General features: G+C 36.7%; 1 protein-coding gene across 1 annotated transcript in view; it reads left to right on the plus strand.

Moving 5' to 3' along the window:
* Positions 1-12,032, plus strand: part of ADAMTS19 (ADAM metallopeptidase with thrombospondin type 1 motif 19) — a 141,773-nt gene that overhangs the window by 105,990 nt on the left and 23,751 nt on the right. Inside the window, exons 16-19 of the mRNA XM_069881151.1 lie at positions 5,611-5,768; positions 6,331-6,484; positions 9,233-9,368; positions 11,408-11,612. Coding sequence (XP_069737252.1) covers positions 5,611-5,768; positions 6,331-6,484; positions 9,233-9,368; positions 11,408-11,612 — 653 coding nt within the window. The remainder of the gene's footprint in view (positions 1-5,610; positions 5,769-6,330; positions 6,485-9,232; positions 9,369-11,407; positions 11,613-12,032) is intronic.

Genomic DNA, 12,032 nt, shown 5'->3' on the forward strand with positions numbered 1-12,032 from the left:
CAGTATTTTGAATTAAAACCTGCGTTGTTGCACCTTGTTTTTCTTTTCTTACAAGCAGAAGGTGTTTAAACTTTCTTCGTTCATAGGAGTTCTGTTCTGGAAGCATGAAAGTCTGAATTGAAAATGAGTAATATTTTGAATAGGAACATTTTTGAATCAGGGTAACATAATGAAAGCTTTGGGGTAAAGGCATAAATCTTTCATCTTAGAAACAATATAATTCAAAATACTGTGATTAAAAATATGAAATGAAATACAGGTTAAATTCTCTCGTGTTTCTGATTTGGTTTTTATCTTATAGTTCTGTATGCTAATTTTGTGTCACATAGTACTTTGCTCTTTACATTTTTATACTTGAAAAGAGTCAATGCTAGCAAGGCGATTTCTGTTTTGCTAACTATACACATTTTATGATTAAGATTTTAAACCAGTATGGCTTATTATAAAATTACTAATTGTATAATTAGAAATATAACTGCATACACAATCTAATTCAGTATACAAAAAGAGCTGTGAACTAGAAGCTTATCTAAACTGAGGGAAGATTTGATTCCTATTAAATAGGAATCAGATCGAAACCAAAGGGAGTCAAAATTAAGATTTACTAGATGGTCAGAAAGCAGAGTTACAATGATCTGGAAGCTGCAATTAGGGTGTTGAAGTGATTAATAAAACTACACTAGCTTCAGTAGCATCATAAAGTGATTTTGCTATTGAAGCAGATCTTCAGGGGACTTCTACTTGAACACTTCAGATATCTTCTTTATTTGAGGTATATCACATACATCACAGTAACAGGAGCTCTAGCATCCTAGGAGAAAAGGTGAGGCATAACTTACAAAAGATAAGGTATAACTTAAGGTTCAACTTACAACTTTACTGAATAAATTGATCTGTCAAGGTCTGCCCTAGTCTCTTCTCCTCTGAAGTAAGGAAGGAGAGGGATGTAGCCAAACTTTAGGTATTCCTCTCTGTTGAAGTTACATGAGAGAATGCATAGGAGATTGTAATTCTTCTTTCATCAGGATAATATTCAGGCATATAAATTATTTTTAGGTCTATGGGGGTGGAGGGTGTGATTATTTATATTGAGAATACTTCCTAAAGCATATACTTATTAATTAATAAACTAGCAGTGATAACCCTGTCTGTTTATAACCATGTTGGCATGAGATGGTTCATTGTCAGTTACTTTAAAAAAAAAATCACTGACTTTTCATTTATATTTGGCAGGTGTTAAAATTTTTTTCATAAAAAGTTCCTAATATAGGATATAGAAAAGAAGATTACAGTATTTTTGTATGAGGTACATGAGGCTTTGAGTTTAGAGGGCTCATTCTTGTGACGCTCGTATATAGGCAGGGCAGGTCTAGGCTCCATAATGCATTAATAAGATTGTTTAATGGTGTAGAATTATACAAATTAATTATAGTCTAAACCATGAAATTTGGAAATGAGAGAAGTTACTTGTTTTCAGCTGAGTTAAAGGAGGTGGATTAGATATATCATTATTTTTAAATATATGGTCAGAGCAATCCAAGGATATAGCTCCTTTCGACCTACAGTTTAATACTACATTATATTGTAATTGTTTATTTCTTTTTAAGAGTCAGGTCCATAGATGTGCTGTGCTTTGTCCGATTTCCTTTATGAAACATGTTTCCTAGTGAAAAAAAATATTGGACCACATTTCAGAGGATGAGGGTACAGAAAAGTAGATGGGTCTGACAATAGTACAATATTTTGAATCCCTCATTTCCAACAATGCTAATAGTTTTAAAATACCTTGGACCAAATCCTTAAACCGTGTAATTTCTAATTTCAAGGGAAGCCAGCTGAGGACCTGGTCCCATACTAGAGGCCAGAGTCTACTGAAATGAAACATGTTTTCCATTCATATATTGAGAGCCATAGGAGAAGGTTGATGTGTAATGCCTTTTGAAACCATTTTATATCTAGTCAAAACAAATGCCCTCTAAATAAAAAAAAAAAAAAAAAAAAGACAGATTGACTTCACAGAGTTTACTTTGAAAAACAGCAGAAAACAGATTGAGAGTTTATGTGTAAAAATTAGGGGCCAAGCCAACAAAGGAAACTTTGTGCTTGGTGCTTACTACAGGCTGCCTGATCAAGGGGAGCCTCTTGATGAAGTCTTCTTACTTCAGCTACAGGAAGCATTGCAGGCTGTGATTCTGCCTGGGGACTTCAATAACAAAACATCTGCTGGAAAACTGGCACAGTAAACTGTAAACAATCCAGGAGACTCTTGGAGTGCATCGAGAATCATTTCTTAATGCAGGTGCTAGACAGCCCAACCAGAGAAACAGCATTACTGGACCTTATTGATTGCTTACCAACATAGGTGAACTATTTAGAGAGGCCAAAATTGGCAACAGCTTAGGCTGCAGTGATCAGATCCTGGTAGAACTCATAATCTTGATGGATATGGGCCAGGTGAAGACAAAAGGACTGTGAATGTTAGGACAGCAAGTGCTCAGTTGTTTAGGGAATAAGTGGGTGAGACCCCCTGAGAAGATGCCCTCAGGAACAGAGGAGCAGAACAGAGCTGGCAGCTCTTTATGGACTTATTTTCTAGATCACAATAGCTATCCATTCCCACGTGTAAGAAGTCATGCAAGGGTGGCAGGAGACCAGCATGGCCGAATAAAGACCTCCTGTTCAAACTGAAGTGTAAGAAGGAAATCCATTGGCAGGGAAACTGGGACATATATCCTGAGAGTATAAAGATGCTGTTTTAGGGATGGGATCAGGAAAGCTAGGGCATTGTTGGAGCTGAATTTGGTCAGGAAAATAATAAGGGAATCTACAGGTACATTAGTTAGAAAAGGAAGATTAAAGAAAATGTACACGTACACACAAAGATAATATATAAGATAGGAGAATTAATGACACCAAACATGGAGGAGGCTGAGTACCTCAATAGATTTTTTGCCTCGGTTTCAGCTGTGAACACTTTTCCCACATCCCATCATAAATCAGGCTCCAGACCACCCTGAGGAGCCTGAACATACTACACAAGTACATGGGACTTGATAGGATGTGTCTCAGGGTCCTGGGGAAAGTGGCTCATGTGGCAGCCAAGACATTCTCGGGCACATTTGAAAAGCTGTGGTAGTCCACTGAAGACCCCGGTCACTTGATGAAAGCAAATATGGCCCCATTTTTCAAAGAGGGTAAGAAGGAAGAGCCTTGGAACTCAAATCTCAAGTCTTAATGTTCTTAATTAAGATGGCTTGAAGTCAACATGTGACAACCTGAAGTGAAACAATCACTTTCCTGACAAAAGAGATCAGTGAAGGTACTCTCACTTAGAATTGAATTTCAGACTGTTTTTTTCATGAGAAAACTAAAAGTCAGTCAAAGTGACATTGTTTTGGTATTTTTCTGGAGAGTATGACTAAATTTTACACTGAGCAAAATGCTAAAATATCAGCTTGCCTCTTATTTTGGTACAATTGCCGTTTTTTCTTAAACTCTCCTTAAAGTGTGGAAACTTAAACATAAGCAAAAATGTCGAAGTTAATGCAATGGTGTAGTATTTTATCTTGCCATAGAAAACAATAAAAGGATGAGTTGGTACAGATCTACCAAGTGGAGGACCAGGACCAGAGCACTGTTGATTCCTACTGAGCACTGGGACATGTAATAGCTGAGCTACGGAATATTGCATCTCTATAGCTATGTAGCCTTTCACACCTCAGTAAAATTGCAAGAGTGTATATCCCTGGCATCGCAATTAAAAGATACATAGCACCATCACTTAATTGACATTGTGATGATGGCTGTTTTTTGCCTAGCGGACATACATTTGTAATTAGCTGTTCATGTTTAGCACTGAAATTCTTGTCTTGTTTACAGCCACAGTAAGTTTTCCCAGTACAAGTTTTATTTGTCTTTTTGGTTGTAGATGTTTTGCTTGGTATGTTTTATAGCCTGAGAGAGGATACACTTGTGTGCTGATTTTTTTTTCCTATATTGCATTACTTTGCACAGGAAATCTTCCTGTATGAAAAGCTAAGCAGAGTGGGAATGCGTGTGTGGTGCAGAATAAAACTCGGTTAACTTGCTTACAATATGGGGTGTGGCAGAGTCAAGAACAGAAGCTGGGCTGCCTGAATCCAAACCTAAATTTTAGGCTTGAGAATACCTTTTCTGACTTAATCTAACCGTGGTGGCTCAAGTGAGGAATCTGCAGACAGAAAATGCAAGATCTGGCTTATTTCTCTACTCCTCTATGTTCATTTTAAATACAAGACAAGTGATGCAAGGTCTGTTGTTCTCTAGGGAGAGGATGCTGCTCCATCTGAGCAGCATGACCCGACTGGACCTCAGTGCTTTCAAGTACATTTTGTTTCTCCACTAGGAAAGAACATTGGCCCCTGCAGTTTAAATGCTAAATAGGACTTAATTACCATTAATAACAGAATGTTTAAGCTTAAAATACCAGTTTCAAAAACTTGTAAAATCCTTGTTATTTTTAGTACAGGGCTGTTCTACAGTATTAATGGATTTTAGAGTCTTAACATTTATTACACAGTGCTGCAGTGGCACACATTAGTGATGTCTTATGCAATTGTATTTCTGCCAGTCCATAGACCTGTTGTCATTGTTTCCAATAGAAACAAAACATAACAGTATAAATATGAATAGGAGAGAAGATGATTACAGGAGTGACTCACATTAACTTATAACTTTTAAAAAGAAATTCTGGACAGGACTTAAACTGTTGAGGTTCTCTTAGAACAGTCTGATGCCAAACATGCAATTTCAATGAAGAGGAATGTGTAAAACTTCTTGTCCAGAAAGTGACTTCAAGTATATTCTACTTCACATGATTATTCAGAACTGATCTGAAAAAAATAAAATAAAGTGGAAAAAAATTACAAGTCCTTCACAGAAGGATCTATTCAGTCTACAGTAGAAAACTAATGTAAAATCCTGTCTTCTCAATGTATGAAATATATCTTGCCTGACTTGATGTTACTTTTGAATGTAAATTAGGCCAACAAAATGAATGTTTCAGCTTTTCCTGTTTGTTAGAAGCATCAAATTATATAGTAAATGTATATAAAATAAGTGTTTATGCAGGATGAGACTAGTATTGTCACATTCTAAGGTGGAGAAAAAGACAAATGTAGTTATTAAAGGGAAAAGAATTTTGAACTAGATTTTTTTTATGTTTTAGCCTAATTCCACAAATCTTGAAGAGTCTCATCAAAATTTTGTTTCCCTTGCATTTATGGATTATAGAAATTACCATCCTGGGAATAGTGAATAATTGCCTTTGCCATAGATTCATTCATCAATCAGATTATTAATTTTGCTGGGGTCTCTTTGGGCACTAAGACACTGATGTTAACTTCAAGTAATGTTGAACACACATGGTTTTGCCAAGTATTTCTTCCAGAAAGCATCTACCTGAAGCATCTACCAATTTAAGTTCATGTATAGTAGGATCCCTAAAATCTTTGCCAACAGAGTAAGGTGATTTCACCAACTTGTTAAATTATCCAAACAGGAAGTAAAAGGAGGCGCAAATCCCTACTGAACAGACACCTTTTACATTGGTCATTTTCGTATATTTTACAGCTCTTCGAGATGCTGGAAAACAGTCAATCAATAGTGACTGGAAGATAGAACATTCAGGAACTTTCAATATTGCTGGCACCACTGTCCACTATGTTCGGAGAGGTCTTTGGGAGAAAATATCAGCCAAAGGTCCCACAACTTCGCCTTTACATTTACTGGTATGACAATATAGGTTGTGCTTCTTTACCTTATTCCTATCATATAGCATAGTAACTAACAATTTTTCCAGGCTCCTGAAGATAATTTTTATATGTATATATACATATGCATGTTTTATATATATGTATATATATGCATGTATATTTTTACATACATACATATAACATAAAATGTAAGATAAACCTGCCTTATATATATATATACACATATATACACACACACTTACACATATATTCTGTTAACCTGAAATTGTTTTAAATCTGATTCATCTAGTAAAAACACTGAAATCACAGGACATAATTGTCCTCCAGTTTTCTGTTGAATTTTGTTTGCTTACTTTACATGGAGAGCTTTTCAACCTTTATGTTAAGCTAAATATTTTTTCACATTTTCCTGGTTTGGATTCTATCATTCATTTCTTCTGCAAAACCCATTGGGAGAGTTTAAAGGCTTATAGATAAGCCATCCTATCATGCTTTTCAAGATTGTCTCTTCAGTTTGGAATTTGCCTTACAGAGTGTCTGTGTACATAGGTAGATTTTCCTTCTCCATGTCTTGCAGGTACTGCTCTTCCACGACCAGAGCTATGGTCTACACTATGAGTACACAATCCCACTGGATCCTCTTCCTGAGAATCAGAGTTCTAAAGTACCAGAGCCTCTTTTCATGTGGACTCATTCTGGCTGGGAGGATTGTGATGCTGTATGTGGAGGAGGTAAAATAAAAGAAAACATAAAAACACACACACAAATGTATTAAAAAGGTATGTGTATATACAATATGTATGTATATACACAATACATAGGTGTGTATACAATATGCATACATATGTATATACACTGTGTGTGTGTATAAATCTGTCAATTAAAACTCATTGTGTTTTAATATTTAAGACTGTGATGGTCAATGTTGTATTTTTAGCAGTAATATCTTCATACGATTCTATGCAATGGTGGACATACTTAAGTCTTATACTTCCTGATTATATTAAAAGACTAGCGATAACTCTAGGAAAAGATTCAAACTAAATTAAGTAGAAAAGGATGGTAGTAAAGGAACAAAATCTAGATTAGCAAAGCAAATTCAGGACACAGCTTCCAAGAAGAAATACAAATGCAAGAGCTAGAACATGAGTAGAAAGTTCATATGCATTCCACTCTCTGTTTGGAACTATTGAAGATAAATGATCTGTAAAAGACATTTCAAGCTACAGAAAAGCTGAACATCAGATCAAATATGTACAGTTAGTAACATGAGTAGAGGATGATCCAGAAACATATGGAACAAATATTGCAACAGCAGATATTAGTATGCTGATGTGATGTTTTTCCTGTGTTTATGTTTATAAATCATAAAAAATGTGAATTTGGAAGAACAAAATACGATTATGAAAACAAATACTGGAACATGAACAGTATTGCTGTTACGAAATCCTCTAAAAGTACAGTTTAGGAGATCTGTTCATACCTTCTGCAATTACATTGTGAATACTATGTTGATTTTTGATACCTGTCTTTCCTGATAACAGCCATGGTTGCACTGATCAGCAGTTCTGAGAACTGCTGTGCACCTTATGATTCAATAAGAAGGCCTGGAAACCTTTTGCTTTCTCGTAACAGCAGCATAAGGAACACAGTGTTCTAGCTCCTTTGACTCTGCGAGCAATCCTGGTGTCATGACAGATTACTGTAGTTTCCATAAACATACTTTTTGTGGTTTGGTAAGAAAGCTTCTTCCCTGAAGGTATTTTGTACGTGGTGCTGGTAGCATCCTCTGTTTCACAGTAGTGCATTCCTGTTCACTTGGAGTATTCATACTTTTTACAGTTTCCTGAAGTATTTTTAGAATAATTTTAATGTTACCACAATCTCTCATTATTGTCCCAAATATCTCTAAAATTTCCTATCATCTGGAGAAGTTTTAAAATGCAGTATGTCAGTAATTTATTCTACATTAATGTTTAAATAAATATTTAAGTCTTTTAAAAAGTGTAATGTTTATTTATCACGTTTCTGTTGTAACTGACCTTCATTTTATGTTATTGCCTGAAATAGCTGAGTTACTCCAAAGTTCCATAAAAGGTATTTTTCCTGTAAATATTCTGAAATCCAAGCAAAAGACTTTCCTTATTTTAGACAAAACCATTTTAACTGTTGTTCTAGTTCTTGGCTTAAATAAGAAGTAATAGTGAAATTAAAATACTCCCGCATGTACCCAGTATAAATATTTGTGTTTCAATTTTTAACATCAATATTTTGATAAATCCAATGAGGGAATATAGCAATAATTTTGCTTAACTGCTTAAAGCATATGTCAGGTTGAAACTATTGATGAAGCCAGGTGGTTTTCTGCATGTTTCTATATGTGACTCGTCTGCAACTTCCTTTGTTGCACTGAGTGGGAGAGAATGTGAATGCAGAGATGTATATGTAAATGCAGAAGGAACTGTCAAACATTTCAGATGCTGTACGCGGTAGATTAGTTGCATATGCGCTCACGTACACAAGCGCTGTGTAGAATGTCAGCTGTGGTCACATGCATAATGCGCATTTATAATTTAACTGCTCCATCCGCAGGCACATTTTTGACTGCTGGTGAACATTGCATGCTTAAGTCCACCCTGCTCCTGCATGCATCTTATTTGTCAGTAAAATTCCAAGTAGAAACAGAGTGTTAAAACTTAATCATAGGAAGAAATGATTATTAACCTGTTCTTCACTAATTCAAGTCTTTAATTCAAGGACTGCTACTTTTCTAAATATAAGGCTCCAGTCTAATTACAGGTTACTCTTTGTGGCAGGTATTATGTTAAATTCTGATTTCTAACACTTCCAGCTTCAAGAAACACCAGGCTCCAAACCACCCTGCAGGGTAAAGTCTTTACAGGCAGCACCCAGCTTACTAAACAATTATCCTACAGATCGGGTCAGTTACATGGCCTCTTTAGCTCATCAGGAATAGCGCAGGCTCTTTACTGAAAGCTGTGTGTGCTGATTCCCTTTACCTGAGTGCCAGCCACACCTGACAGTACAGTGCTAAACCAAGCAGAACTACTAAGCTAGAGCAAGGCAGAGTAACAGGACTTGTCACTTCCTTTCTTGTTTTATATACTAATTGACATCCATGCTTTTCTGTGTAATTTTCCTGCAGCTTTTATCCATACTGAGGTCTCAGTGTTAGAAAAAGAAACAGTTATTCCAATAAGACTAAGGTTTTGGCCTATGACTAGTTATAAAGCTGACGGTGGTGTGCAAAGATTGGATTAGAAAATCACAGTTTGCTACAAACTTTAACACCACTCTTAAGCTTCCTGATAGCTTTGACATTTTTGCCCATGTTTTACAGTTCATTCAGCCAAGTACATGAAATAGTTCTATCTGGTAAAGGTACTTTTCTCCTTCTTTTTTTTTAACGAAGTTGCACATTCTAGGTTCCCCCACATACCTGCTTTATTTTCCACTAGGTGAAAGAAAGACAACAGTCTCTTGCACAAAGATTATGAACAAGAATATCAGTCTTGTGGACAACAAGAAGTGCAAATATTTAACAAAACCCGAACCACAGATCCGCAAGTGCAATGAGCAGCCATGCCAGACCAGGTAACAGTGATTTGGTTAAATTAAACTGTAATATCTAGTTGTAATGAATGCCTAAATCAATCCGTACACAATAAAGCACCTCTAATTTATGATATATTTTAGTGATTTGTTCTATTGGGGCTTTGCACCTTGAACGCTCTCAGTAAGCTCTGGATACACTAAGTACTAAATAAATAAATTAAGTAAACAAACAAATAAATAAATAACTTGTAACTGGGTTTTCTGCATTGATGCAACTTGAAGTGTATAGACCTTTCATCTCATTCCTCTCTCCTCTCCTCCCATCCCTTTGTATGTGGAGCAATAGGCAGAACTAGATTCTGATGGTGGAGTTGTGAAAGAAGCAGGAGGAACTTTTTTCTCTGTTTTTTCACACCAGGAGGCAGCTATGCCCTGCAGAGCCCACCCTATTTGATGTCCCTGCAGCCCAGCTCGCAGCCTCCTGCTTGCACTCGCTGTCCAGCCTCGCGCAGGGACTGATTCCAGAGTTTGCCATCCTGTTTCCAGATGGCACCTAAGAATTATGACTAAGGAAATCTCCAAGTATTGTGTGGACCTGGTTAAACTATCTGCCACATTTCTGAGGAGGGGAGAGCAGCTAGCAATAGTTGGCCAGCATCCCCAGGAGTAAGCACTAGGATAGGTCTGTTGCAGTCATCTTGAGGAAGGTGGATGGTATTTTTAAAGAAAACAGTACAAAATAAATGAAATGCAAATACTGTTGAAGAAAGTGTGTATAAATGAACCAGAAGACATAGGTTTCTTGGAAAAGATGAAATACTGAAATTTATAAAATCCAAAGTATAACACATTTTAAGTAAGACCAAAACACTGAGGTTTGGACTTCCCCAGACACTTTGGAGAGATTATTTGTCTTTCATTACATAATTAATTTAGCAGATCATTATTAACATCGCTGTGCACTTCATGGACAGAAATAGAATAGTCTGATCTTTTTCTGAGCCATTGTCAACTATAAATTTCCAATGTTCTACACTTTTCCCAGCTTATTAAATGAAACATTTTAAATGTTGCTAGTTGCTACTCAGAGATGCTGCAGTGAGAAACATGGAAACATACCATGATCCTTAACATGTACTCAGTTTTTAATACAATGCTAGAGATTATTACAAAACGAATATTGTTAGTTTTCAACGGAAATGTGAATAAAGCATATGCTTGCATAACTTGTTGTTTGTTATTGGAACCTCAAGAAGTATCTTAAAATCTGTCGCATTATCTTGAAGGCTGAGATTTGTAAATTGAGTCTCTGGACTGATAATTTAAAAAAAAACAAGATAAATGTTTTGTTTTCTTATAACAAATGTGGAGCAGAAGGTTGGAACAGATACATCTCAATTTTCTAAAAGCTCTCCCTTGTATCTCTCAAGATACACTTGTGTACTGCATTAGTGGCAGAGCTGGTTGATTTTTCAGAGCACATGGCCATAGTCTGGAGCTATGGAGCATTTGGGGAAAACTGTATACTAGAGTGGTTGTGGGTTCTGCCAAGCTGCATCAGTCTTCCTCACTGCTAGGATTTAAACCGTCTAACCTGATTTAGGCCTGGCCCTGAAGAACATGAAGAAGACAACTTTTATACATCCTCCAGAGCAGGGAGCCTTTCACATGGGAGTCATTCTGTCTTGCAACTGAATATTTTCAAAGAGTGCTGAACTTCATGTGTGTGCATACACTTGACACACAGATAGTCATATAGAGAGAGAATAACAGACAGGGTGATTGGTGATCTCTCACCTTTAAAATATATGTGTATTTTTGAACTTTACAATGAGAGGAGAGTACTCTGAAAACATAGGGACATTGGGCTGGGGAATTAAGTTATATGAACATTTATACCTTAATGTAAAATACATTAGATTAATAAGTAGTCCATTAATAAAGTGAAGTTAAAAGGAGGCAGAAAATATGCAAGTTTGTCTTTGATGTAGATACTCGTAAGCAAGAGAGTAAGATGATGTTGTAGCACTTTTCCCTTCCTGATTTCTTGTTACAGTATTGCCTGTATTTCTTTGTAGATGGATGATGACAGAATGGACTCCGTGTTCAAGGACGTGTGGAAAAGGGGTCCAGAACAGACAAGTAGCCTGCACACAGCAGCTCAGAAATGGGACCCTGATCAGAGCTAGGGAGAGAGATTGCCTGGGGCCAAAGCCTGCTACTGCACAGCGCTGTGAAGGCCAGGACTGCATGACTGTGTGGGAGGCGGGAGTCTGGTCTGAGGTGCTACACTTATTTATATAATTAGCTCACAGTGATTATTTATGCCTTACTGTTTTCTGAGAATACGTTTTTTTTCAGTGGGATGTGGCACAGCTCAGCCTAATGATTTTCATGGTTCTCATGCAATGAATTGGCAAAGGGATTAGGGATAAGGAAAACCAACCATGTAGAACTACTAGTTTTTGCCTAGTTAATGTCCTGGAACAGTTTCTTTTGGCCAGTTTTAAAGCACATATAATCAAGTGTGTCCTGACTGTGGTAGTGAGCAATTAGGGGTAAATGGAATTAAGACCAACAGTTATCAGCTACTAGACTTTGGGCTCAGAATGGGTATGTCTCCAACATACTTTTTTAGTAGGGAATGTTGATCAGCAGATGGTTGTGGCCAGTCTGCTTCAGAGAGGCTATGAGGGGAGCTGC

The sequence above is a fragment of the Phaenicophaeus curvirostris genome, chromosome Z (assembly GCF_032191515.1).
Source record: "Phaenicophaeus curvirostris isolate KB17595 chromosome Z, BPBGC_Pcur_1.0, whole genome shotgun sequence".
Lineage (NCBI taxonomy): Eukaryota > Metazoa > Chordata > Aves > Cuculiformes > Cuculidae > Phaenicophaeus > Phaenicophaeus curvirostris.